This window comes from Girardinichthys multiradiatus, chromosome 22, assembly GCF_021462225.1.
Source record: "Girardinichthys multiradiatus isolate DD_20200921_A chromosome 22, DD_fGirMul_XY1, whole genome shotgun sequence".
Lineage (NCBI taxonomy): Eukaryota > Metazoa > Chordata > Actinopteri > Cyprinodontiformes > Goodeidae > Girardinichthys > Girardinichthys multiradiatus.
This window is the reverse complement of record NC_061814.1, coordinates 18329077-18355887: the sequence shown is the minus strand read 5'-3', so window position 1 is coordinate 18355887 and position 26811 is coordinate 18329077. Positions and strand designations below refer to the sequence as shown.

At 39.1% G+C, this 26811-nt stretch overlaps 2 protein-coding genes across 5 annotated transcripts in view; both read right to left on the bottom strand.

Annotated features, from left to right (window-relative positions):
* actn2b (actinin, alpha 2b) overlaps nt 1-5397 on the bottom strand; it is a 30971-nt gene extending 25574 nt beyond the window's left edge. The window contains exon 1 of the mRNA XM_047350942.1: nt 5121-5397. Within this exon, the coding sequence (XP_047206898.1) occupies nt 5121-5246 (126 nt within the window). The 5' untranslated portion in view covers nt 5247-5397. The remainder of the gene's footprint in view (nt 1-5120) is intronic.
* Nucleotides 5398-7215: 1818 nt separating this feature from the next.
* p4ha1b (prolyl 4-hydroxylase, alpha polypeptide I b) lies at nt 7216-25313 on the bottom strand. Of its 4 annotated transcripts, XM_047352083.1 has the most exons (16): nt 25106-25313; nt 20389-20471; nt 20144-20240; nt 17101-17252; nt 14609-14746; nt 14242-14481; nt 13916-14124; nt 13657-13833; nt 13421-13491; nt 11898-11963; nt 10548-10647; nt 10222-10275; nt 10064-10129; nt 9279-9347; nt 9101-9197; nt 7216-8459 (listed from the first exon to the last, which is right to left on the bottom strand). In XM_047352083.1, exons 1-16 carry the CDS (start codon nt 25117-25119, stop codon nt 8389-8391), a joined length of 1704 nt encoding a protein of 567 aa, XP_047208039.1. In that variant the 5' UTR covers nt 25120-25313; the 3' UTR covers nt 7216-8388. The 4 variants fall into 4 exon arrangements, with proteins under 4 accessions (XP_047208039.1, XP_047208037.1, XP_047208038.1 ...); XM_047352081.1 differs by lacking the exon at nt 13421-13491 and having other exon boundaries at nt 11898-11968; nt 25106-25312; XM_047352082.1 differs by lacking the exon at nt 11898-11963 and having other exon boundaries at nt 25045-25311.
* Between the last annotated feature and the right edge of the window lie 1498 nt (nt 25314-26811).

Genomic DNA, 26811 nt, shown 5'->3' with positions numbered 1-26811 from the left:
GAAGAAATCTCAAAGGGAGAAAATACTTTCCTAAGCACTTAATGTGTGGGGTTTAAATTGCTCCACAGCAATGAAGTAGTAGGTTATAGAGTTTTTAATGACAGTTGTTTAACAGTTGACTCAAGTAACTACAGTTCTGTCCTGCTACAGATATGTCTTGGTTTAAAACATATACTAATGATATTAATTTTCATGATCTTTTTATCTGATGTATGTTGCCTTTGGATTTTATCTTTAGAAAGACTGCTTTTTATTTGGACAACATCACAGCCAATCTGTCAGTTGAGCTGGAATCAAGACCCAGATAAAGTTGAGCTTTCTGAATCACAGTTATTTATTTTCTATGAGTGAAAATCCCTTATTAGTTTTGTTCATGTTTTTGGTATCCTATCTCTTCATAGCTACTCTGCAGTGAAGAACTTAAGAACAAGACTTAGCGCTCTCCTAGGGTTTGACTATAAGATTAGTGCTGTAATGAAACCCAGCTTTTAATTAAGACTTAGTTATTTATTAAGACAGAGTTATTTATTTTTCTTTTCAGTTGGTTTATTTTGAAGGGCGACTCAAATAACATAATAATTGAGAATATAAATAGAAATAGTTGTTTATTTTTCACAATTGCAGTGGTGTGATTTAACAGTAGACTCTATACCAACAGTAAAGTTGCATTAAATAAGAATAACACTTTTTGCAAGCCTGCTCCAAGTAGGACCACATATGCATGGCCAGCCAGTGCCTCAAGCTTCTCCCTTGGGTGCGCCGGTGCAAAAACAGAATATTACAGGCTTTAGAGTGAAGGGCATCACATTCCAAACTGAGTGAACACCTCCCCCCTAGCCCCTCTGAACGTATGTGACATTGTATGACTGTCCTTGTTAAAAAAACTGTTGCCTGCTGGTCCTCCAAATTGAACTCGGTCACAGTTGCAGAACACTGTTGCCCACTTTCCGAGCCCCTCCCCGCCCACTCCCAAACCACTGTCCAGTGACGATTAGAGCTAAAAATAATCATGAATTATATCCAGTGAGTGACTGAAACTTTTGTGAACTCACTGGATTGGAAAACATTTTTCCTCAAATGTATTTTTTCCTGATTTACCACATCATTATTTAAATCCATAGGACATTTTCACTTCAGAAGCATCGTGATCGTAAGCTGGATGCCACATGAAGGAAGTGTCCCACTAATGTTTATTTTGTACAGCACCAGTACAAATCACTTTTGATTAGGCATGAGACTGTCACCAGTAAGTTTCAAAAAGTTTCAAAACCGCTAAAATGTTCCCTCATACTGTTCTTGAAGTTTGACAAAGTGCCAGAGGAAGTGCAGGAATGACTGGAGTTTTCTTCAGCTGTATAGAGCACAGAGTAACTCAGTGCTCTCTGTCCTTACAAAAAAGACCAATTGGACGGTTCAGAAATATTTCCAGCTGAAATAAATGTTGTCTTTTTTTTTCTGTTGTAAATAAACCTACCCAAACAGTGCTGTGGAAAAACTGTGACCCCCTTACCAATTTCTTCTGTTTTTGTTGTTTGACACACTTAAATGTTTCAGTTCATCAAACTAATTTAAATATCACACAAGGATAAGCTGAAGAAATACAAAAACATGTTTTCCAACATGAAATCATTTAAGTAAAAAAGGCTTTCCAAACTAACCTGGCCTCTTAAAAATACAATTGCCCCCTAAACCAATAAATTGGTTATGTCAACCTTGGCGGCAACAATTGCCATTGAGTGCTTGATAATCAGTCTTTTACATCACAGTGTGGAGATTATGGCTCACTCAATCATGCACAACTGTCCTAATTCAGCCATAATAGAGATTAATACAGCAAGAACAGCCTGGTTAAGGTAGACCACAGCAAATCAATTAGATTTAACTCCCAACTTTGATTAGGCCACTTCAAACATTTCATTTAGTTTTCTTTTTTGTTTATTGGATTTGTTGGTGTGCTTTGTTCTACTGCATAACCCAAGTCCACTTGAGCTTAAGTTCACAAACAGATGGTCAAACATCCTCTTTCAACGTTTTTTTTGTAGGGAGCAGAATTCATGGGTCTATCCATTATGGCAAGTGGTCTGGGTCCTGAAGTACCATAGCTGGTCTAGACCATCGCAATACCACCACCATGGCTGACTGTCACTATGATGTTCGTTTTCTGAATTGCTTACTTTTTTGTCAGATGTGATGGGACTGGCACTTTCCAAAAAGTTTCAATGTTGTCTTGTCAGTCCACAGAATGTTTTCCTAAACGTCTTAGGGATCATTAAGATGCTTTTTGGCAAGACAGACCTTTGTGTTATTTTTGGTCAGCTGTGGAAGACATGTGAGGCCTGCAGTGCTTTTTAAGATTTTGTGGGTTATTTTGTGACCTCCAGGATGACTTATTAATGAGCTCTCTGAGTAAATCGGTAGCCTGGCCACTTCTGGGAAAGTTCACCACTGTTTCATGTTCTCTTCATTCATTGATAATGGCTCTTACTGTCGTTCGCTAGATCATTAAGCCTTAGAAAAGGCTTTTAAACAATTTCCAGACTAATAATTGACTTTGTTTCTTGAGTTGTTTAGATATATTTATGTCTTGTAGCTTGAGATCAGTTGGCCTACTTCATGTTGTCAGACAGGTCCTATTTAAGCTTTTTCTTGATTCTGCAAGTCTGGCAGAAATTAGACACGAGTGTGACTAGAAAAATTAAGCTTTCCTAAAAATGTGGTTAATTACAGTTTATTTGCAATGTAACAACAAGGAAATTACTTTTCCTTTTAGGGCAAATTCCTCACATTGTTTGATGATCAGAAACAATTGTCACAAAACAACAAAAACTCCAACAAAAATCTGAAAGAGGGCAAATCCTTTCCCACAGCTCTGTATAATTTTAGAAGTTTTAATTTAAATGTTGTGATACTGCTGTGGAACCCCAGTATTTCTTACTTAAGGTTAACATCCTATGACAATCTCATGCCTACTCCAAAGTGAGCTCAAGGCAACTTTATGATTGGTAAAAAAATTTAAAAAGTACAAGAAATGTGCCTATCATTTAGCTTCTTGTATTCCTAAAAATACACATATCGTCATCATCCCTGTGAGGGCCAGAGATGGGTTATAGGGGACATGGTGCTGTTGCAGCCGCAGTTTTAACGCCAAAGCCAAGTCTTAAAGCCCTGAAAACCCCCAACTGACAGTGCGGGAGACCTAGGCTATATCGAGTTGAGCTGGTGCTGGTAAACTTCCATTTATTTTTGCGCGATCTCTATAAACAAAAGAATCCCGCGCCAAGGACACTGGATTAACGCTACTATAATGCCTTTTGGTCCCCTGGTTAAAATTAGATGCAGCGTCCGTCCTAATCCCAAGAGCGTCATCGTTTGTCAGAAGCATCTGTTGACAGCCCGCATTCCGCGCGTATCAGTGGAGAGGCAGCGGTCTGTGGAGCCGCAGGAACGGAACGGCTATTGTTAGGCGGTGTGGTACCCGCCGCATCCGTCCGTCAAAGTCGCCCTCATTGGAACCCATCAAGTTGACGTCATGTAAGGAGAACTGCATCGGAAATTGTGTGAGCCGCTTTTCAAAATAAAACTATAACCTGAAAATGTTTCCCATGTGCACTTTGCACATTGGGAAACATTTATTATTTGTATAACTCATTTCTACGTTTTATTAGAAATTCTATTTTAGTTATGATCATTTTGCATCTTGGGTCCTTTATATTGTTTAATAGCATTTTTGTACTACCTCATAATTCTTTTTCTGTATTGCTAAAGTAAATTTTTTTTCCATCTATAAAGCACATTTGTATTTATCATTTACCTCACACTGATTATGGTGAAATCATTTATGTAAACATTCTCGGCTCCAACAGAAGTTGGACGCTGATTATCATAGAGCGCTGAGATTCATCACATGATTGAAACATCATTTGTTGACTTGGCTTAATTGTCCACACAGCCTGTTGTATTGGTATAATTTTATTGCAAGTCAATAACTGGCATTCCACTATTATATCTAACTTCCTATAAGTTGCTTAAACAGAGATCTACAGTCCGTGCTTTTTTCTATATTCAGTGCTCCTTCAATACATATGGAAACTAAGCAAGGAACCAAATGATTTTTACAACTTTTACTTGGAACCTCACTGAACAGAAGTGTTTGAAACATATTTAATAACAATTGAGAAAGCATCACTGTATTTGTGCTCCTGTTCTTTATGTTTTATTGCTACTGTTTTTTATTTTCTATTCTATTTTCTATTGTGTTTTTCAGTTCATTTGTTGTAATGAATTGCACTTTCTATGGTTTTTTTTCAACACATTGCTGTCTTCTATGTCTATTTAAAATGGGTTGCTCTTAAAAATAAGACCTTATGTGTCAATGACATTGACCTGTATGAATAAAGGTGAAATACAGCGCAATAGGGAATACTTCAAAATGTCTTTGCGTCTCATCAAATAGATTGGCTAAGCTCCCAGTAAGAAAATGATCTTAAGGAGAGCAGTGTTAGACTTTGGAGGTTGAGGCGGACTGATAAAACAAATTAAATCAATGTAAATAATCGTGCTGCAACTTGCAACAATGAAACAAGGAAATACAGTGTAGAATAATTTTATAGACTTTTTGTGATTTAAATATTTGTTGAAGTTTAGAAAACTTTATTAAATCACTTATGGTTTTTTTCCCATATAAAAAATATTGACAGATATAAGAAAATTATTCTTTTTATTTTTATAACTAATTTTTTTAACGTCTGAAACTCTATCCATTCATTCAGCCATTTTCTATACCCGCCTTTTCCGTACAGGTTCACGGGGGAGCTGGTGCCTGGCTGGTGCATCTGAAACCCTTTACTTTGATTTTTGCCATCAGGTGTTTTATTTTGAAAAGAAGTTAACCGGATAAATCTGTTGCAGTTGCGCTATTTCAGAAGTTGTGCAGTTAAGTTGGCTGCTCTTTTGACAATCATCAGATACATTTGACATTGAAGCAAAATCAAACAGATTCAGATTAAAATATTTAACCATAATTTAAATAATAGAAACCACATTGAGATTCAATTGTCAGCTTTTTGTATCAAAGGTGGCAAAGTAAAGCTAATTAAGTTCCACTAACTAAACAGACATACTTTCCTCTGCTGTTGCTCCCAGGCAGGGTCCAGCAGCATGTCCCTGTCCCATTCATCTTCCTGTATCATGTATTCATCCTCGTACCCGTTATCATAGTGCACCGTTGTCTCTATCTGGGTCATCATCTTGCCCCGGTACTTCTGAAGATTTGATGTGTGCGCCTATCCTGGAAACTGAAGTGTATTTAAGCTAAATCGGATCTCTCTCGTTTAAGAGACGCTGTTGCTCCTCTTTCTCTTTGCCTCCCACTTGGCCTTGTCCTTCCGACCTCACAGAAGGCTGGATGAGCAAATGACTCTCTGATTAGTCCTGGACCAGTGGCAGTTCTTGCATGAATGGCACCCTGGGCGAGCCCCTCCTTCTGAGGCCCCATGCACGCCCACTACAATTTGTTGACCTAATAATAGCCTACTTTAGGTTGATTGATCATTTTAATCATTACAACTTACAGTTGATAACAAGCTAAACCTGACATCTTAGAAAATATAAAAAAAATAAAATTTAAATAATAGACTTAATAAAGGAGTTTCAGTACAGAAATATTAAAGCAACCTCATGGCTGATACAATCATGGAGGAAGAGGACTGACAATTTCACTTAAATATTAGATGGGCTTTGCTTCACAATCCAACTTTCACTATAAAAATGCTTTTTGGGGGGAAAATGTGTTGTAGAAATAAATGCACAATGGAAAAACCAGAGCTTCAATTCAGTTCAATTCAATTTATTTATATAGCGCCAATTCACATGTAGTAGGTCCTTTAGTGGCTTCCTCTAGGAAGTCAAGACAGCTAAGCAGATGAACTCTGAGCCAGTTTTCAAATCTAGAGTATAAAAGAGAGCACATACAGTTAGTCACAAAGCTCAGTCAGTAGCTATGTCTAGGAGAGACAGGGTTAAACACTGAAAGACGGGGCCAAGTGTATCATCTGTACAAGGGATTGTGAAGCAATCAATACGGGGAGATGGTCAGCAGTCTTATCTATGACCTTTTAGACCATAACACAATATTTCTACAAGAAAAATCTGAGAAACTGAATTTGTGGTTGTCAGTTATAAGTCACAATTTCATCTCTGTTTCATCATTTCCTGTTTTTTGACTTACCCACCTGAGCGATTTTGACTTTGTGAAGGTGTAATTTACAATTTACCTGGTTGGAAGCAGATTTCCCTACAGGAACAATAAAGTGGATCTTATAAGCTCTCAATAAGCTTTAAATGGTTCAGAACTCAGCTGCTCGTATCATTACCCAAAACCCCTCATTTTAGCACATCACCCCAGTCTTGCAGCAGCTCCACTGGCTTCCTGTTAAATTCAGAATCCAATTCAAAATCCTTCTGTATGCATTCAAGGACACCCACAAACTCACCCCTTCCTACCTTTCTGATCTCCTTCTCATGTCTCAGACCCTCAGATCTTCCAACTCCCTCCACTTTATTGAGCCTCCTGCCTGCCTCAGCACCATAGAGAGCAGAGCTTTCTCCTGCTCTGCTCCAAAACTCTGGAATTCGCTACCAGACGGTTCCAGTCTTGTTTCCCGTTCCCAGGATCATTTGTTTAAATAAATATTCACTAATCTCATCTGTCTCTGGTCGTTCTCTGCATATGGGTCAGGTCGGCAGTTAACATTATGACAGTGTTTGTTCCTCATTTATCTCTAATCACTCAGTGTCCTTGAGTGTTTTGAAATGGAATAACTGAAATTATTTTCAATGATATTCAAATTCACTGTGATGCTAAAACAAATATTAAATATTCCGTTTTTTGTGCTGTGACAAATATAGTAAAAGTTGCATCTATGTCAAATTGTCTGTTTGGTATAGAGCCTTGCAGCTGTTGTCTGGCCAATCTAAATATGCTATTAAAGGTGTATGTTAGCAAGTCTTTAGAATGTAGTGTTAAACCCATTCCCACTGACTGGATATCCAGAAAAAGCTAATTTTTTACCTTGTTGTGGCCTTGGGGCCCTAGGAAAATATAAACATATAAAAAAACTGCAATTGCACCACATGGTTATTGCATGTTTCTCTACCTTCACTTAAATTTAATACCACCCAAACCAACCCCTGAAACTAAATACAGATACACAATAATTGGGTTTTCTATCAGTAAAAGGTCTTTATTATAGAAAATACAGTTAAAGGTTGACTGGGTCATATAAATAAAATGCATGTCTGGAAAACCAAATATTTTCACCCTTATTGCCATCAATCACTGATAAAAAAAAAGAGAATTTCAGGCTGTTCCGGTTAGTGTTTGTTCTGTTGCTCATATTTACTGAAAACCAGCTGATAATTATTCATTTGACTTTAAACTTTATACAGGATGACCCATTTGAACTAACAAAATGGCACAATAGACTGCTTGGAGCGTATTTAGATGGGACTTTCCATGACTTCATAAACACATTTTGTTTAAGCAAATCCCCATTTATGGTCTTTGTTGTTGCCACGTTGTAAACACTGGAGGGAGAGGGGGGAATGTGGCAAATCACATAATGTGCTATATGTGATAAGGTATTGCATAGATTTAGCAAAAGATGAAAACTTTGCTCTGAATACTCCTTGTAACTGTAACAGGGGATTTCTGTTTGTTCATGCACCATCTTAGGTGTTTAATGACAAACTCTGTGAAGCCAAGACAAGATTTTAAATATTAGAGATATAAAAAAGACAATTCAGTGAACCTACTGGAGTTTTACACTCGAATATACTCGATAAAGTCCAGCTAACAATGATAAAAAAAGTGCACTAAAACACTCTAAGGGCCAAGGGTCAAACAAAATAAATCAGACAGGCCACATAAAAATGTGAAAAAAACGCTTTACAGTTCACTTTAAAGTGGGGGAAGCTGGCCCCTGCAGTCACAAACTGAAGGAAAACCTCACCACAGAGCTGGAGTTCATTCAGAGTGCAACGAAAGACTCGTGGGAGTGAACAAAGCTCGAGTGTTTCTCAAAACCAATCCGACAACCCTAAGAACATGTTATCTGTCACAGCGACGCAGATGCTGCCCAGGGGGCTCGATGTTATCAAAACAATCTCTGGGCTCACAGACAGAAAACAGGTTGGGGGGGGGGGGGGGGGGGGGGAGGGGCACACATTGTTTGCTGACAGTCAGACAGGCAGGTAGGAAGGGAGCCATTTGGATCCCATGGATCATCTGTGATGTGCTGCAGTGTTCTCTGGTCCTCGGTGGTTAACGAGAAAGGGAGAGGGATAGGAGATTTGATAGGAAGGGTAGTTCTTTTTTCTTTTTTTTTCACATCATTCAGTTTCGTTCAGACCGCAGGGTCGCCGCCACTCCTGACCTCGTTCGTGGATCCACTTGTTTGATACTAAAAGAAAGAAAAAGTATAGCCATGATCTTGAGAATAATTTAGTTAGTTCATTTAGACTGTCTTGCAAAGGTATACATGCTCCTCGAACGTTTTCACATTGTCACAGGTTCCTCTCACAAATTTTAATGCATTTTACTGGGATTTTATGAGAAAGGGGGTGCTCTGGTCACAGTAGACCATATTTAACATTTCAGCCAACATCCAAAGCGCTAGGTGTAGCAAAAAATATCATTCCCACAGTGAAACATGGTGGTAGCAGCGTCATCCTGTGGGGAAGCTTTTCTTCAGCTGGGAGGGGGTTGTAGGTCAGAGCTGATAAATGGAAGAAGCTTTACACAGGCCAGTACTGGAAGCAAACCTCTCCCAGCAGGACAAAAAAACCTAGCACACCTGCTAGAATTCGCCACTGCTTTATTTTGATCTGTCTCATAAAATCCCAAGAAAATACATAAAAGTTAAAGGTAGTAAAGTGATAAAATGTGGAAAAGTTAACGGGGGTGTAAATACTTTAGCAGTGCATTCTTTGTGTAATTAATACAAGCCTAGAGCCTAAATGAAGAAGCATAAAACCCTGAAGTTACCTCCAATCCTGTTTTATAATAAATACCAAAGGTCTGACATTCAAACGAGGAACTCACCCCACTTGTTGCCCACCAACACTGGACAGGCTGCATGCCGAGTGCTGTAGTCTCCTTCCCCACTGGCAAACAGATTATACCAGAACACAGCAGTACCCTGAAATCAATGACAGAGGTTAGCAGCAGCTCTTGATCTAATTGAATCTAAGCTAGCATGCACATTCAAGTTTGTGGTTACCTTTTTAGGCCAAACTGCGGCGCCTACATCAGGGAATACTGTGGCTCCCCCTGCAGTCACGTCACTCATCTGACACAAATAAAGCAAGTTAAAATAAGGCTACTGCATCAGAGAAGGCAGTGCTATGTTTATTTATGATTTACGTATCTGGATTTAATTTCAGTACTATTAGATTTTATTCATATGATTCAGGAATATCAAATAGAGGAATTATTTATAAGCTACAGTCAATAACAGAGAATACCAATACTGATGAATACATTTAGCTGTTGATGAAAATATAGAATAAATTAAAATAAAAAGGTAACAGTGTTTCATTAAAGATATGTGGTATATAAACATGTATTGTTACTGTCAAGTTCATGAGGCTTTGTACATTTTGAGAGACAAATGGTTTGATCTAATTAAAATGTAATTTAAGTTCCAAACTTAAACTTTTAAACTTAAGTAAATTATGCATTGAAAAAGAAGTGTATATGTATATTGTATCGTTTAAGATTTATAAAGAAAAACAATGACATTTCATGCATATTATTCCATTTTTTATGACTTTTATTTGAAGAAATAAAAATAACCATTGATAGCTCCAATAGCTGCCAAGATTCCAACAGAAACAAATAATTTATTTCACACACAGTCCAACACCTGCGACTACTAAAAAGCATCATAATAACAATCTAAAATAGACTGACACCGCATTTGTGGCACATTATTCATAGGAGTGAAATAAAACGCCTCTATGGAACATTTAAAGCAAGCTCTGGTGTTTGCATGTGATTACTTACATAAAAGAGCCACGTTGCAATCCGATTTCCAGTTCCCAGTTCTTTAAAGGCATCTGGTTCATCTTTCTGTAGAAGTGTCAAACACCAAATGTAATGTCATGTTATATAAATGCCACTGTTCAACAACAGAAATCGACTTTCAGTGATTAAAAGCTTACCCTTCCGAAGTCAAAGTGAGGTTCATACTGCCCTCCAACACCGTAATTTGCAACCTTCGAAATCAAAGGAAAACCACATGCTGTTTATATTTAACAGATGCAGAAATAAGCCCAGAATCATGTGAAAGAATTAGCTAGAAATTTTTAAAAGGTCTATTCTTTTTTTGTTTTTGTTTGGTTGGTTAAATTACTTGACTTTTTTCAGTATTAATGTCGATATTTAACATCCATATGTCTCATGATGTTAGAAACAATACAGGCTTTTAACTTATTTTTACCCTGTGTAAGACAGGTTTTCTATCTATAACAGTTAAATAGGACTTTACCTGAAGTTCTTCTGCTGTGTCCATTTCCAGACCTGTGATGTCCTCGATCCTCTCATTGATCCTTTCAATCACAGGATCTTCATCGGCTGTGAGCCAAGCACTGCAACAATGGAGGTAAAGCACAGCCATTTAGACGGAGGACATTTATTGTAGGATACACATTTGTCCGCTAGATGGCAGTAAAGAATTCTTCAGTAAAGCTACCAAAGCCATGCCATGCTCGAAGCATGCCAAAAAAAAAACTCAAAAAGAAAATTAAGTTAATTTTTTTTATAAAAATCGGGAGGAAACGTGTGAAGAAACTGGGAAGAGCCCAATAAACTCCAGTCAGTTCAGGGTACAGGTTTGAGCACTTTAGTAGTCCGGTTGGGGAGCACATTGAATATTTTTTCTTGGGTGTCACTATTCTAAATTAATGTTCAATTCAGCATCTTAAATAAAAAATGTTTTATTGTCATTGTTATGGAAGAAGCAGTAAAAACCCACAATGTCTACATCAAACCAGTCATACTAGTAACAACAGAGTTTCCATTACATGTGACATAACAATTAATTCCACCTCCTAAAATAAGGAGATGCTTTTAGACATGAAAAGTTAAGAAGACAGCATCCCTGCTTAAGGAAAGGGTTTAAATATCCGCTGCCCCATTTTGAGGGTCGAGAGGTATTTTTTAATGTGTTTTTGTGATGAGTTATTTTTTTGTGATGGCAGGTCAAGTTGTGTATCCTGAGCTAGCTTAAAGGTCTTCCATCTGTTCCTCTGGTTTCTCACTCACTAACCCTAGCCCATATCTAAAACGACATGCTGGCTCGCACGTACATCCAGGAAAAACATCAAAGGGACACCCCACCCTGACATCCATGTGCAGTGGCATTAATTACCAGTAGCAGTAAAACCAAAGAGGTGCGGGGTTGCAAGTTGCCTGCGGAGCCTGTTATTTAGTTTTAAAAGAGATAATTGAAATCTGGGCATTTAAAATTGTTCTCAATCTAAGGCCTTGAAAATCACTTCACCTCTGCTGCTGAAAGTAAAGTTAAAAAAAACAAGCAAAAGATGTATAGCTGTACCACAGCAGCCATTATGGCATGTCATTCCTTCCTGTAGGGAAAAATAACTGAAAATGAATAAGAGTTTAAAAAAAGTTCCAAATCATCCAGTAGGATGAATTACAAAGGGTTTAATTATCTTGGTTTAAACAGATTGTTTTAATCTGTAATAATAAAACCCTTTATTGTTAGTTTTCCATCTAAGTATTTGCATGTTTCAGTGCAAAGGTCAAACAAAGCCAGCCAGTTGACAAAGTTAAAAAAGGAAGCTGGATGAGGACCTGCTGACCTGTGACCCCTTACCTCTTGGAGACTCTGTACTGGGCTGTGGTAAGTTTCCCAGTTTGAGGGTCATGCACCGTGGCTCGCCTTAGCTATGGTAGTTCCAGAGGGGACAAGGGCATGGAGGAAGAGTACAAGAAATAAAAAAGGAGGAAGGAAAAAAAAAAAAAAGAAGACAGACAGAGCCGGACAGATGGAATAAGAGATAGAAAAGAGAGAGAGAGAAAAAAAGCAGATGGGGTCACTGGTTGTTGATGTTATTAATAAGAAGCAGACTATTCCATGAGGCCATACTGGACTTCTAGATGTTCATTATTTATTCATTGACAGCCTGATACGCCTCATGGCAGACAAAGCAACTATGTTAATATAAACTAGCAGAAAACGTAACACATTTCCCTCTCCTTCAGCTGGTTGTGTTACCTTTCTGTTACAGACTCCTGAGCTGGAGATTGATTGGTTTAAAATAAACCACAACCTTTTCACAAACCGAAGCAAGGTGTAAAATAGAGATGGTTAGCAATAGTCCAAGGTGCCTAGCAAAATGTATTCTTCCCTCCTGAGTTTACCACATTTTACAACCACAAACTTCTATGTATTTTATTGGGATTTTATGTGATAACCCAACACATGATGGAGCATGTGTGAGGTGGAAGGAAAAGAATACATGGTTTTCAAACTTTTTTTTAACAAATGAAGACCTGAAATGTGTTATATGAATAGGAGTCAGCCCCTTTACCCTGAACCCCTAAATAAAGTTGTGTAACTGCAGTGCAAACAAATGACTTGTGAGGTCACCTTAGCAGTTTTTATGGAAGAGTGGTAAGAATAAAGCCACAAGAAGTCCTGGTTAAAGTTTGCTAATAGCTGTGTAGGAGACACAGCACACATATAAAAGAAAGTACTGTGCTCAGGGGATTTGTACATTTTTACTTTTTGGCCTGTGTGTGGTGGAAAACACTGTACATCACCAGAACAAACCATCCCCCATGGTGGTGGCAGTATCATGCTGTGGGGATGCTTTTCTTCAGCATTGACATGTAAGCTGGTCAGAGCTGATGGTAAGATGGATGGAGGCCAACCTTTATAGAAAACATGTAAGAGGCTCCAAAACTAAAAGCATAGAGCTGCAATTAAATTTTGTACATTCATGAGTTAAAATGTTTGACACAAAACTTGCCAGATGAGGGAAGCTGGTAGAGACACATTCCAACAGGCTTTATTTGTAAAAGAACTGAAAGCCATTTTGGTTCTACTTCACAATTGTGTGCTACTTTGTGTATCACATTAAATCCCAATAAAGATACATTGAGGTTTGTGGTTATAACTAAATATAAAAAAGGGTTAGAAATCTTTTTACAAGATACTTTATAAGCTGTAAAACCTTTTTCTCTGTTCAGATCAGGTTCAGCTCAGGAGTCTTTAGGCTTTAGAGGAGCAGCACAGCGGAGCTCTGGACAGATGGGAGTCCAAAGACGAAATCGGGATTCATTTTTAGGGGGGGAAAATCCCCTGAAAGATCTCTCCTATAACCTCCATCTTACCTTTTGCTGATCCTGTAAGAAGCTGTCTCCAGCACTCCAGTGATGGGGTTGGAGATGGTTGCCCTGCGCAGCTGTGAAGCCAGGGACATGATTTAACCCCCACACTGAGGCACATGTGCCTGCCTGCATGCTTTTCTAAGCCATCAAACAAGCCTCGTGGCTTTGATCCGCCACCCCTCAACGTGTTCAGTCACATACAACCTACTGTAAATGCTCTTCTGCTCTGAGTTACTTACCCGTGGTTTTGCCAGCTGCTTGATTTTCTCGATTTCTGCGTCCGAGATGATGTCGAGGTAGCGAACGATGTAGGGGCGGTCCCACTCGTCTTGCTGTTTGACAGGTGCCAGCACAAACCTGGGGTTGCGATTGTTGTCGTGATATCGACAGAACAGCTGGCTCTGTCTGCGTGGGGTCTAATGGTGAGAAAGGAATTAAAACTGAGTTGTAGATACAAGTTAGATGCTCTCAGTTATCTTTGGTGCTGTCCATCCTCACCATCCTAATACCCTCTCCTCGACAAAGCATCTCATACTTCTTCCTCTCTGGTATCAGAGAGAAAGATTTCTTCGACTTCTTCTTCTTTTCGGTTGTGTCTCTTTTTCCTCGCTCCTCTTTTTTCGGAGCGTTTTCCCCTGCTGTTTTCTGCTTCTCCAACTGGAACTCAAAGTATTTCACGTTACCCTTGGCACGCTGGTGCTCTGGGTCTGAAAAAGTGGAAAAGAAATAACAGTAAAGATGATGATGTCACCACGAACAGTAAATTACATCAGGCAACAAATTGGATTTAATTCAGTTCCACAATACTGTTGAAGGTAGTTTACCCAGTTCAAGCAGCCTCAGGGTGTAGTCCAGCGCTCGCTCTATCTCCCCCTGCTGGTAGATAGAGTAACTCAGATAGTCCAGCACTGTCACCTTGTCTATGGTGGACTCCTCTCCCTCATCGAGCTGTTTCAGGGCCTGGGCCATCCACAGCTCTGTGTGGTAATAATCAGCGTCTGAGTAGGCGATTTTACCCAGCTCATAACAATCCTCCACTGTCATCTGGCTCTTGTGCATCACTCCTGGTGAGCAAAAAAAAACAAAAAAAAAACAGAATGTTTGAACTAAGACTGGACCACCAGGAAAAATGAGTCACTCTATGACTCCTGAATACTATATGTGACAATGTACTGATTTAATGTTTTTTACCAGGTAGGTTTCCTGTAGAAATAGTGTTGGCATCTAGATTGTAGGTGTCTTGTAACCGGAGAAGAGCTTTAGCAGCCCCAGTCTGGTCCTCCTCTGTGGGAAAGTACTGCCTTTGGATGGTCAAGTTGGAGATAAATCCTGCAAGTATTGCACATGACAGAAAAGATGAGGAAGCAAGTTTTCTGTAAGGGTATAAACCCAGTTATGAGACCAATAAATCCTGCAAGTAGTGACTTTTTAAATCTAAAATGAGAAATGTAATTGTAAAAAGCAAAGCATACACTCACCAGCCACTTTATTAGGTACACCTGTCCAACTGCTCGTTAACACAAATTTCTAATCAGCCAATCACATGGCAGCAACTCAATGCATTTAGGCATGTAGACATGGTCAAGACGATCTGCTGCAGTTCAAACCGAGCATCAGAATTGGGAAGAAAGGCGATTTAAGTGACTTTGAACGTGGCATGGTTGTTGGTTGTTGACAGGCTGGTCTGAGTATTTTTTTAGAAACTGCTGATCTACTGGGATTTTCCACGCACTACCATCTCTAGGGTTTACAGAGAATGGTCCGAAAAAGAGAAAATATCCAGTGAGCTGCAGTTCTGTGGGATCAAATGCCTTGTTGATGCCAGAGGTCAGAGGAGAATGGCCAGACTGGTTCGAGCTGATAGAAAGGCAACAGTAACTCAAATAACAACTCATTACAACCACAACAAGGCACAACACATCGAACCTTGAGGCGGATGGGCTACAGCAGCAGAAGACCACACAGGCTGCCATTCCTGTCAGCTAAGAACAGGAAACTGAGGCTACGATTCGCACAGGCTCACCAAAATTGGATAATAGAAGATTGGAAAAACATTGCCTGGTCTGATGAGTCTCCATTTCTGCTGCGACATTCAGATGGTAGGGTCAGAATTTGGCGTCAACAACATGAAAGCATGGATCCATCCTGCCTTGTATCAACGGTTCAGGCTGGTGATGGTGGTGTAATGGTGTGGGGGATATTTTCTTGGCACACTTTGGGCTCCTTAGTACCAATTGAGCATCGTGTCAACACCACAGCCTACCTGAGATATTGTTGCTGACCATGTCCATCCCTTTATGACCACAGAGTACCCATCTTCTGATGGTTACTTCCAGCAGGACAACGCGCCATGTCATAAAGCACGAATCATCTCAGACTGGTTTCTTGAACATGACAATGAGTTCACTGGACTCAAATGGCCTCCACAGTCACCAGATATCAACCCAATAGAGCACCTTTGGGATGTGGTGGAACGGGAGATTCACATCATGGATGTGCAGCCGACAAATCTGCAGCATCTGCATGATGCTATCATGTCAATATGGACCAAACTCTCTGAGGAATGTTTCCAGTACCTTGTTGAATTTATGCCACGACGAATTAAGGCAGTTCTGAAGGCAAAAGGGGGTCCAACCCAGTACTAGCAAGGTGTACCTAATAAAGTGGCCGGTGAGTGTATACATAATAAATGGAAATGAGAACCAGCCACACAATGGAATCAAGTGTAAAACTTAGCTTGAATTAATTTAAAGTTAAACACAAGATATCAAGAAGGCCAAGTAAAAACCGGAATCATAATAAAGAAATATTCACCATCTCCTAATTTACAAGACTCTGCATTACTACTGGCACCTCTGTTAATGATGTCTAAAAACCTTACAAAAAATGGTTGTTATGAAAACCTGGTGAGCCCAGGATGCCACTCTATGCTGCAATAATGTAACAGTAAGCTTTTTTTGCCTTGATTGTCTCAGCTTACGTTTTCATGTACTGCTGTGACTTTGGAAATGGTAAGAAAACCAGTGATACTTGTTACTATAGTATTAGCAGTACCACCCAGCAACAATGTATTTCTCTCAATTTTTACGCGTTGGCTTGCAGCACGCATGCTCCGATGGGGTTCCAAAATTGTAAATAAAACATAGCAAAACCTGTGTTGAATGAGCGGCCCTTGACCCTCACAATCATATTGCAGCTGTAATAACGGCACAAATATGCAGAAAGAGACGCTGCATGCAGCACTTCCATAGTTGTTTTCCTCCATTTCCAGGTCTGTGCTCTGTCCCGCCCCCGTCATTTCTGTCCAATGGGAGCAATGATTGTCACCCATGTGGCTTTGTTTTGCAAAAAGTACAATGTGAAAGCAAAGCGCACCAAACGAAAAAAATAAAGTCCACTTTTGGTCCAGACCAACCAAGTGGACCAAAGGACTTTCCTGGTATGAATACACCCTAAATGTAGTATTACTCCCACTGAATAAATCCAAAGGTTGAATTTCTCTCATTTGTCCAGTGTGAGAATATGCTAGTAAAATAAAAGATCATTTTATTTTAAGGCATTTGACAGATCTTTACCAAAAGTGCCCATAAATGTGGATGGCCCAAATGTTAAACTTCGCACAACCTAGAATTAGTGAATTCAAACGCTAGCTGTTAATGCAAGTACTTCTCAGTAATCCATACCATCAGTGGTGTCACTAAGCACAAGACTCTCAAGGTTCCCCCACTCGGTGTTCAGCCTCTTCATCAGTTTGAAGGCATTGACAGGGTGGCCCAAAAAACCCTCAGGGTCCTGCGTGGCTGTTGCTGTCAAGGAATCCAACTTGTCAGCCCACCTATCACCCAAAAAGTGAGACAGTTCAAGAGTACTAATCAGAATTAAAATACAAATATAATGGATTAAGATGACTATCACCTGATTGACTTTTTGACTAGAGCTGCATTGTAAAAACGTGAAACTGTTTCTGAACTTAGCAATTAACTTATGTGTATAATAGTCAAATTCTTCACAATGACCACATTTGGTTTAAATCTTATCTTTTGTCTATGTTGGACATGACCGCAGATATTTCAGACAGATGCTCATTGTTTGCTAACCACTTGGAACAGCTTTGTCAAGATAACCGTCTAATACTGTCGAGCAAAGTGCTTCTGCCTGCATACAGCTACACCTACATCAGTGAAGCCTCGGATACCACCTCATGGCTGGATCACAGCGGAAGCTCATGCTTCACTCAAACGTATCAGGGCTTTGTATGGGGCTGCCACCCCTGATCATGTACCTCTGTTAACATGGAACAACTGCCAGCAGTGATTAGAAATAGAAATAATGCAACTTCAGAAAAACTAGATTGGGCCTCCCTGCCAAAGGATGACCTCATAGCTTATTCTGAATTTATAATATAAAATTATGCAATATTCAATTACCTAAGGGTGCAATTTTGTGTAGGGTGTTGGGTGTACAGAGATACAGCACCAATCAGCTCTGCTTTATGTATTCTGTATGCAATGAATGCTGCTAGTATGCCTTTCTACAAGTATAAAGAGAAGAGACATCTTTTTAGGACTGGCTGGATTAAATATGTAGCAGACTATCATACAGAAGCCTGTAAGGCTACACAGGCACTGACCATGGCAGGTAGACATAGGCAGGGGACCTTGTTTGAGCATAAGAAATTCACTAATGCACAATAGAAATATGCTTTGGGCTTTATTAGGAAGAATTAGGAAATGGCTCAGAAGTAATAATGTTGATTTCTGGAAAGAAATAATAAGTGCAGGCTGACAATATTGCTAAACAATGGCAACAACATTAGAGTACGTTATGTAACTGTGTCAAAAGTGATATGTAAAGTGTGGACAATGTTAAATATGACAGTTCAATAATAATCATGTCACATAAGGTGTAGCAGCCTATACACATGTTGACTGACAACAAAGCATATGGGATAGACAACATTACTAAGGAAAAACAGTTTGGCTTTAGGACTAAAATGGCACTGACCTTTGTATAAATGCTTAAAGAGAAACATTGAAAAAGCATGGAAGAGCTCATTAGTCCTCTTGTCTATTTGTATGATTCAATTGAATTCACTTGTAGGGTTCCTGGAGACTGAATTGAATTATTATTGATGTTTGTAAAGCGTCAACAGCTTTAGATCATGTGAATTGCAGTATTTTTTATTTATTTATGTTTTAAGCGAATTCATACAGTGATTCACAATAAACGGAGCCATAGAGGGGTACCTATGTCTACTTGTGAGACTACTTCAAGGCTTACTGGTATGCTAACCAGACTATGCAGGTAGAAAGGGACTGTAGTGCGTCATCCCCATTCAGTGTGTGCAATGGTGTTGGGCAGGGAGGAATCCTATCACCTGTTCTATGTAACACTAGTTGTTTTATTGGAAATCCTTTAGTGAATCATATTATGTATGCAGATGATCTTGTGGTTTTTAGTCCATTAAGTACTGGTCTTCAACAGCTGTTGAATGTATGTACTGTGTTTGGTGTAAAGCACTGTTTCAAGTACAGTGTCTGTTAGAGTGAGGTTACAATCTGTCAAACTAAAAAGGATAAATATTTTACATTTTGTATCATTTAAGCTGTCAGACATTATAGTTGCGATCAGTAAAAAAAAAAAAAAGAAATATCTTGCTTATGTTGTTACAGAAGACCTGACAGACGATGATGATGATATCAGTAAGTAGTGTCGAATGTTGTACGCTCAGGCGAACATTTTCACGTAAATTCAATTTGTAATCGGATGAGGTAAAAATCTATCTTTTTAAAGCATACTTGTGGTCAGAATATAAAAAGACAGGTCTGAAAATACTTCAGGTTCCCTTCAGTGAAGCATATAGAGTACTTCTGTTAAGACAGAGATGTTGTGGTGCAAGCAGGAGTCAGCACTCTGCAGGCTGTGCTTAGAAATCTCATGTACGCGTTTTTTATCGTCTAAATAAATCTGAGAATAAGATTATCATGGCTCCACACGATACCATTGTCAGATGTGAAGCCAATGTACTATTGTCTTTTGTAAAATTTTACGTAGTTGATTTTGATGTATTTATGTCATGTGGTTGTTTCTTTTCCTATTTTTTGTTTTGTTTTTAGCCAGACCTTGAGTCTGAAATAAAGTTTCTATCTATCTATCTATCTATCTATCTATCTATCTATCTATCTATCTATCTATCTATCTATCTATCTATCTATCTATCTATCTATCTATCTATCTATCTATCTATCTATCTATCTATCTATCTATCTATCTATCTATCTATCTATCTATCTATCTATCTATCTATCTATCTATCTATCTATCTATCTATCTATCTATCTATCTATCTATGTAGTTATATGTAGCTTTTACACAGCTTATATGTGCGATTGGGATCCTTTTCTTGCTACAGTACAGCTTCACACAGAGCAAAAGCATACTTGTTGACTTTTGTTAATTTTACCTGGGGGTTCACACTGTGGAGTCCCTGTTTATTGTGTCAAGATAGCTTAAAGCTAAGAGATAACGTACCTGTTGAAGATGGAGACTTTGTGTCTGTAACTTGAAATCTTTATCGCTTTTAAAGGTTGAGAAATGTCATTATAACCTGACTGTATGATGACAGTGACATGCAAAACGCTTTGCTGCACAGACTGAACATTTTCATCTTTTTCTCTTGTTTTTGTCGAGTTCTGCCTTTGTGCAACCTTCTGTCCACAAACTCACCGCTTGACCCGCTCCAGTTTGCTCTCCTCCGCTCTGATGTAATCCTTCAGAGACGTAACAAGGTCTTTTTCAGTGTACAGCAGATCTGTCATCTGGCCTGAGGGGTGACAAATCAAATGCACATGTATGAATTGCACAATGCATTAGTGAATATCATCCTTTCATGAGTTGCACGTGTTCCAATACTGAACTGTTTACTTCTACAGATCTGGTGAAATGAATACCCAGAGGGGTGTGTATGTTACCTATGGAGGTGAAGAAATCATTGTGGGCTGAGAGCGACTGCAGGCAGCTCAGCAGCAATAAACACCAACATGGGAGCTCCATTCTGAAAGAGGATGAATTCATCTGAATCAGACCCACTTCTCAGCACACATTCAACTTGTAATTATTATCAATTATCAGTTATTATCTAAGGATTATTTATCAGGTTTCAGGCTCCTGATGTGCAGACTGCGAGGTCTTGCTTGTAATCAGGCATAAGAAACCTTGAGTCTCTACAGATCATTACCAAGACTGCTTGACCTACCAGTTTTGACCTCATGTTGTTATTTTCCTTTTTTCTCTTCATTGCTACTCTGATTAATGTCATAAGATGGCTGTCCTTTAACAAGAAAACAACATATCCGTCAATTTCTCCGCAGACTATATATTACAGATTTTGTAACAGGCTCTACTTTTCTGAAAAACGAACAACATATCTAATTAGCTAAGGAAAAAACTTCAAGCTGCTTGCATGATTACAGATTTCAGCATTTGCACTTTTATATTTTCTATCATATGTTGGACCACTTGTTGCTGAATATTGGACTACTTGCACAGACACCAGGCCTCCTGCTGCTTTCGGCCATTTTGTATCCAGGACATGGCGGCTGATATGACACGCCCCAAGTCTGACGTCACAGGGCGCTATATATGGAGGCCTCCATGTTGAAAACCCCGCTTTCAGCTGGCAATCTTGACAAGGTTACCACGCAACTGGAGCGTCCTTGGAAGTAAAAGAGATCCCACGTGGAGTCTTCATTTATTTCTCTCTCTCGTTGGCCAACGAACAAGTCATAACTGAGGTTTCTGGACTAGAAAGGCCAGAAATTTCACTTTGCCGGTCGAAGACGTGAGTTTAACACGTAACTAAAAACACGGAGTTCGAGGAAACGAACCGCCATCGTGTTTCACCCCTAGTCGACTGCTGATGGTCAGCTCCTATTTTTTCCTTTCCGTCAAGAAGACCAAAGGACGGGACTGACCGCTCTCTTGGAGTGTAACTGCGGACGCGCACAACACTCAGCCCCCCCCCCCCCGTTTTCCCTCTCTCTCGCTGACCCAGAAGGAGGCTTCACCAAGTAAAACCCATCTTTTATTTAATCGTTTATTTCTTTATTAGAAGGCCTGGGCAGGGTCAGAGGTGTAGAGCGATCAGAATCGCTGGTTAGGATCTCATGTGTTCTGAATAATAGGTGCATGTAACCTTGCTTATTGAAACTTTGATGTGTTATGTTGATATCGGGAGCCGCCGCGTTCCTAGATCTGCTTGTGTTTCACCATCTGAGAGTCAATGCGGGTGCGTTGTAAGACTGGACTGTTAAACAACCTCATGGTAAAATTCTCCATTTCCCCTTTGTCTTCAACCTCACCGTGCTAGATTGCCGCCAAAAATTACAATCCTTTGTGGGAGTTGGGGGGTAAGTTTTATGATCAGAAGATCACTGAGTACAGTCGGAGCTGCGCTCCAACCCCCACCACTCGCCACCACACCCCTTTTCATATTCTCATTCCTTCTTCTGTTTTTGCCATAAACTGCTGGTTGATTCAATACATCCCACTGTCGTTTGTTGAATTTTGCTTAGTTAGATGTGTTACCCCTGTGTTTGTAGAACTTTGCATGTTAAGTAGGTGAAAACTAATAAATATTCACATAGATAAAGAGAGAGCGTTTGGTGTTCATTGTGTGCGAAAGTGATTCGTCAGTCAAAATAAGGTTAACGTTCCACACGTTTCGGCAGAAACAGTCGATTAAACAGTGACATCTCCGGCAATAGTTATTAATTATTACGGAGTATTTAACGGTTGTAATTGTCAAAGGCGTTGAGCCACAATTACAACACCAGAAACATCTCTGGTCTCGATTCATAAATGAGGATTTTGGTTAAGAAGTTGATTTTGTCAGATTATGATTTGTAATTATAATTATTGATCAAGATTAATCAATCAATAATCATAAACCCAACACATATATAGTTTTATTTCTGTGTGTTAGGCCATTATTTTTTTCATATTTGTCTTAATAAAGTTTCATCCATAGTAATTATCTTAAAGTTCAGGTGAACTCGCATTGAACTGGAGGAAATACGCCTTTAGTATTGGGAATGAACTGAATAATAAAAAGAGAACGACGTTTCCATGTGAAACACAAATTTAGATACGCGAAATAAAACAAAAAAAGGATAAACGCATATAACTAAAAAGCATATAGGCATTTATCCAGCGCCACAACCTTGTCAGAGAAGCAAAAAATAAGTTTGTAGTTGGTGTCAGTTTGCCTGGTTCAGCTTTAGATTTTGGATTAGCCCTAAATCCTAGAAGCCATCGGGCCTGAGAGGAATGCAGCTGTGAAAACATACACACACACACACACACACACACACACACACACAGCTCATGGTTGATCAAAACTTAAACCCAGCTGGACTAGATTCTTTTTAATGTATACTTAATTCTTTAGATGTTTTAGTTGAGTAAGACATAAGGTCACCTGTCTATTGCCAGAGCAAAGACTAACACACACAGTGCACACTCACACCCATGTTCTGTTTAAACACAGCCAAATGGGCAAATTTTGTGAGGGTGAATGAGAACCCACAGAGGCATGTGGAGGACTCACAAAAACACAGACGATCCGCACAATTCACGTTTGAATTCGAAACCTTCTTGCTAAGAGTCAATGGATTTAACAACCACTGTGCCGGCTACTCTACAGTGAAATAAAAATGTATTCCAAGCGAAATATAAAGAAATATAAATTAAATGCATTGACCCACTGGCAACCTAAAGTTTATCCAAGAAAATATGATTCTTTGCCGTTCTGCTGAGCATCAAGCTAGAAGCAGACTACAGGTTCAGACAGGTTCTGGCTTGTTGGTTTTTAAAATAGGTCAACAGCAAGCTGCAACGACAAGTTAAGAATATATTGGAACACCTCCCATTCAACCAAAACTGAGTTAAACTGGCCACATGCATAAAAATGTACAACTGAAAGCTACAACTGATTATTGTAATCAATCAATGTAATGACAGGGTGACAGCTACAGACTTTCCTGTGATTGTGTTGTCTAATTCTGAGCGTAATATCAGGATAAAAACTGCAACTCTTTCCAAAAAGTTCCCCACTTCTGTTTTTGAAAAAAAAAAAAAAAAACAGCACCAGCAGATTGTGACTGACAGTTCTTCAGGTATATTATTTTCCAAAATCAGGTTACTTTAAAGGATCAGTCACTCATTTTCTGATGTGATCAATAAAAACAAACAATAGTTGTACTGACAGATGAGCACTGCAAGCAGCTTTTTGATTTGTTTAGCCTATGAAATATGCAAAACAAATCTACTAGAGTGAAGATTGAAAATACAGCTCAATGTGACTCACAATTTGTCTCATGTTATATGTTGTCAATAATAAAGTATTTGCAGACCAATTGTAGGAAAATGCCATTCCCTTTGACATAATTAACTATATTAGTCTTTTTTCCACAATGAATTATTCTAAAGGTAAGTTGTTGTTGTTTTTTATAATAATGATGTTTAATCCTAAAAGTTTTTTTTTCTATAAATATGATTGTCAATGTATAATTTAAAACCTAATCCGTAGATTTTGACAGAAATAAATTATTTTTTACAAGCAGATATAAGCTAAAGTTGTTTAAAATTAATAGGGATACTTCTGAGAATCTTTCACCCATCCGTTATTAATGTATAATTCCTAAAATAATATTTCATATCAGCACATACAATTCACACTAAACAAAAAGCTAACTTTTCAATTGCCAATGACTGATCCGCTTCTACGTTAACTACACCAGATTTACATTGTGAATACCTCACTTCCGCCTTTACACTACACACTGATGAATGTAACCATTTTGTATATGTTTTCTTTGAATATGGGGTGTCTTTAGCAGCTTCCTGGCAGTGAGACGTCCATACAAATATCTCCTTTTAGTTTTACTCTAACTGACACCGTGGAGTGAATAAGCCCAGGATATCAATGGAAAAGGATAGGACTGCCACGTCTTCGCCCCTCCCCTCCGTGGAAACTCATGTGCGAGCTGACATCCCTCCGATGGAGTCCTAACCTGCTCAAAGCCAAAGTAAAATGTACAAACTAACAAGAATCAGGGCTTCTTTAACTTAATAAAGCCAGATGTTGTCTGTTTACCCACAGTCTATGCTGCAGAGATTGGTTTATTTATTTACAACTAAAGATGCCTCACTACTTGTAGTTTTGTTTTTTTGTTTTTTTTTATTCCCCTTTATAACAATGCAGCCATAATAATGTGTTTCACTCCAGTATCCCGCATTGTAGAATACGTATTTAGATGTTTTTATCTGAAATAAAACAATGCAAAGTGAGAGCAGCAGCATCCCACGCTACATTGCACTGGCATGCCATAAAATGCCAACGACGCGGGCAGAACCACACATAGTTTTCATTTGTCTCCAGTTTTTCTGTGTAAAATGACTTAGGCATTTCCCTACTTTGTACCAACGTCAGCTTCCTCTGGCCGCTATTCCCAATCTCTGAAGCTGTATAGATAACTTAGTTTCCAGCTAAATGAGTTAACGCTCCCTGTTAAAGCTAATCTAGGTATAAAACACAGTGTTTAACTGTTAATCGAGAGAATAACTACCTAATGTGTAAACAGGCCTGATCCTATTCCTCTGCTATCTGATCCATCAGGCGGTATTTACCTCGTCCAGAGCATCCTGTAGCTAGCAGGACCGTGACCTCAGCCGCTGTGTCCTCTCAAGTAAGTCTCACTTCCTCGGGAAGGACCCGCCGAATCAACGGGGAGAAGATCCTCCTCTCTGTGATGTTTCGGTGAACTGTTGGCTATCTGGAGTTTAGGGCTGGATTTCTGAGAGTCTCAGCCTGAATGCTACGTGCAGGCACACATGCGTACAGTTTGGAGCTACTTTGGGGGGGTGGTTGGGGGGCCGTCCAGTGTGTAATCTAGGGGAAGTTGTAGTTTTTGTGCGTAGCCCCGCAGTGACACGAGCCCAGACGGTTTTGTTGAATAGCTCCTCCAAACTAACGCCAGGCGTCTGCCACGTATTAAAAATGTCCCTCCTTCTGGGGTGGCAGGAATGATCATAAACTAAAGATCTGAAACCTAGAAGCGTAATCATGACATAGTATTCTGTTCTTTACATTTTTATTCGAGCTCCATGAGGTTTGCAACATGCAACATGACCAAACTTTTCCCATATTTTCACCTGCAGCATCTACTTCCCTCTCACATACCAGAAATGTCCTCCCTCCCAAGGAGAATTACAGTGTGTCTTGAATTCTGCAGAGTGGAGCCAAGAGCAGCTGGGTGTGCTAAGCTGTTTACTGTAAAGTGGAGTGTGTATTACGCAGTTATACAGGCATAATGTATACTATGAACGTTATTCATTTTAACCCTCGAACAGTGGCAGTTCTTGCAGGAATGGTGCCTTGAGCAAGATCCTCCTTGGAGAGGGTTGCAAAGGTCACTTAAATGATGTGTCTGCTGTCGCTGTGTGTTCCAGGTTCTCCTTGGGAATCAATTCAACTAAGGTTTTCCAAACAAAAAAGGGCTTAAAATTACATTTATCTAATTTTATTAATAATTTTTTTGCACAATTATATGTTAATCTTAGTATTAACAGTGGTGATTACTGAGATAAAACATAATATGTGCAAATCAAAATATGATCCCCTATAAAATGCAGTGGAAGTAAAATGCACTTAAAATCACCTTAACTTACCCCTGAAAATACCAACCAATGCTCTTTCTGCTTGAAGTTAGCATGTTGTCCCCATGTATTCATGGGTTAGGTTAATGAGTTTGTTAAATTGCCTTTAAAAGTTATGTGCATGGTTGTTTGTGTATCAATAAAAGTAGTTAAAACCACTCAAAAAATGTCAATTGTTTTTAAGGAATTTTTGAAAAAGATTGTGCTGAAATTTGATATAAAAAAAATTATTCAATCACTTTGGAGATTTTTTAATATATTGGCAATCCAGTGTACGAGTTGTACTTGAATGCACCGCAGCAGCTCACCTGGTGTGTGGTGGTTTGCCTGCTGCTGTAAGGACTCCCACTGCATTTGGGGCTGATTGAACACTCCAGGCAGCTGGGTTTGTAGGGTAGCCCCGTCTGTCTCTGTCCTAGTGATGCTTACATTCAAATTGACTTTGAGTTCAGAATAGCAAACTATATACCTTATTGATGTTCACAAATGTTTCCATCCACTATTTTTTCTCCATCATGAAAAGATTGATTAACAGTAATGTTCCTAAATAGCAGGCTTCAATAAAAGCAGGGAGTTCTCTGTTTTTTTGCAAAATGAAACATACAGTTGTGGACTTTAGTTCTGCACATGGACGAGCTTCATAACAACGCCGTATGCATTCTATACATGTGCGTGCA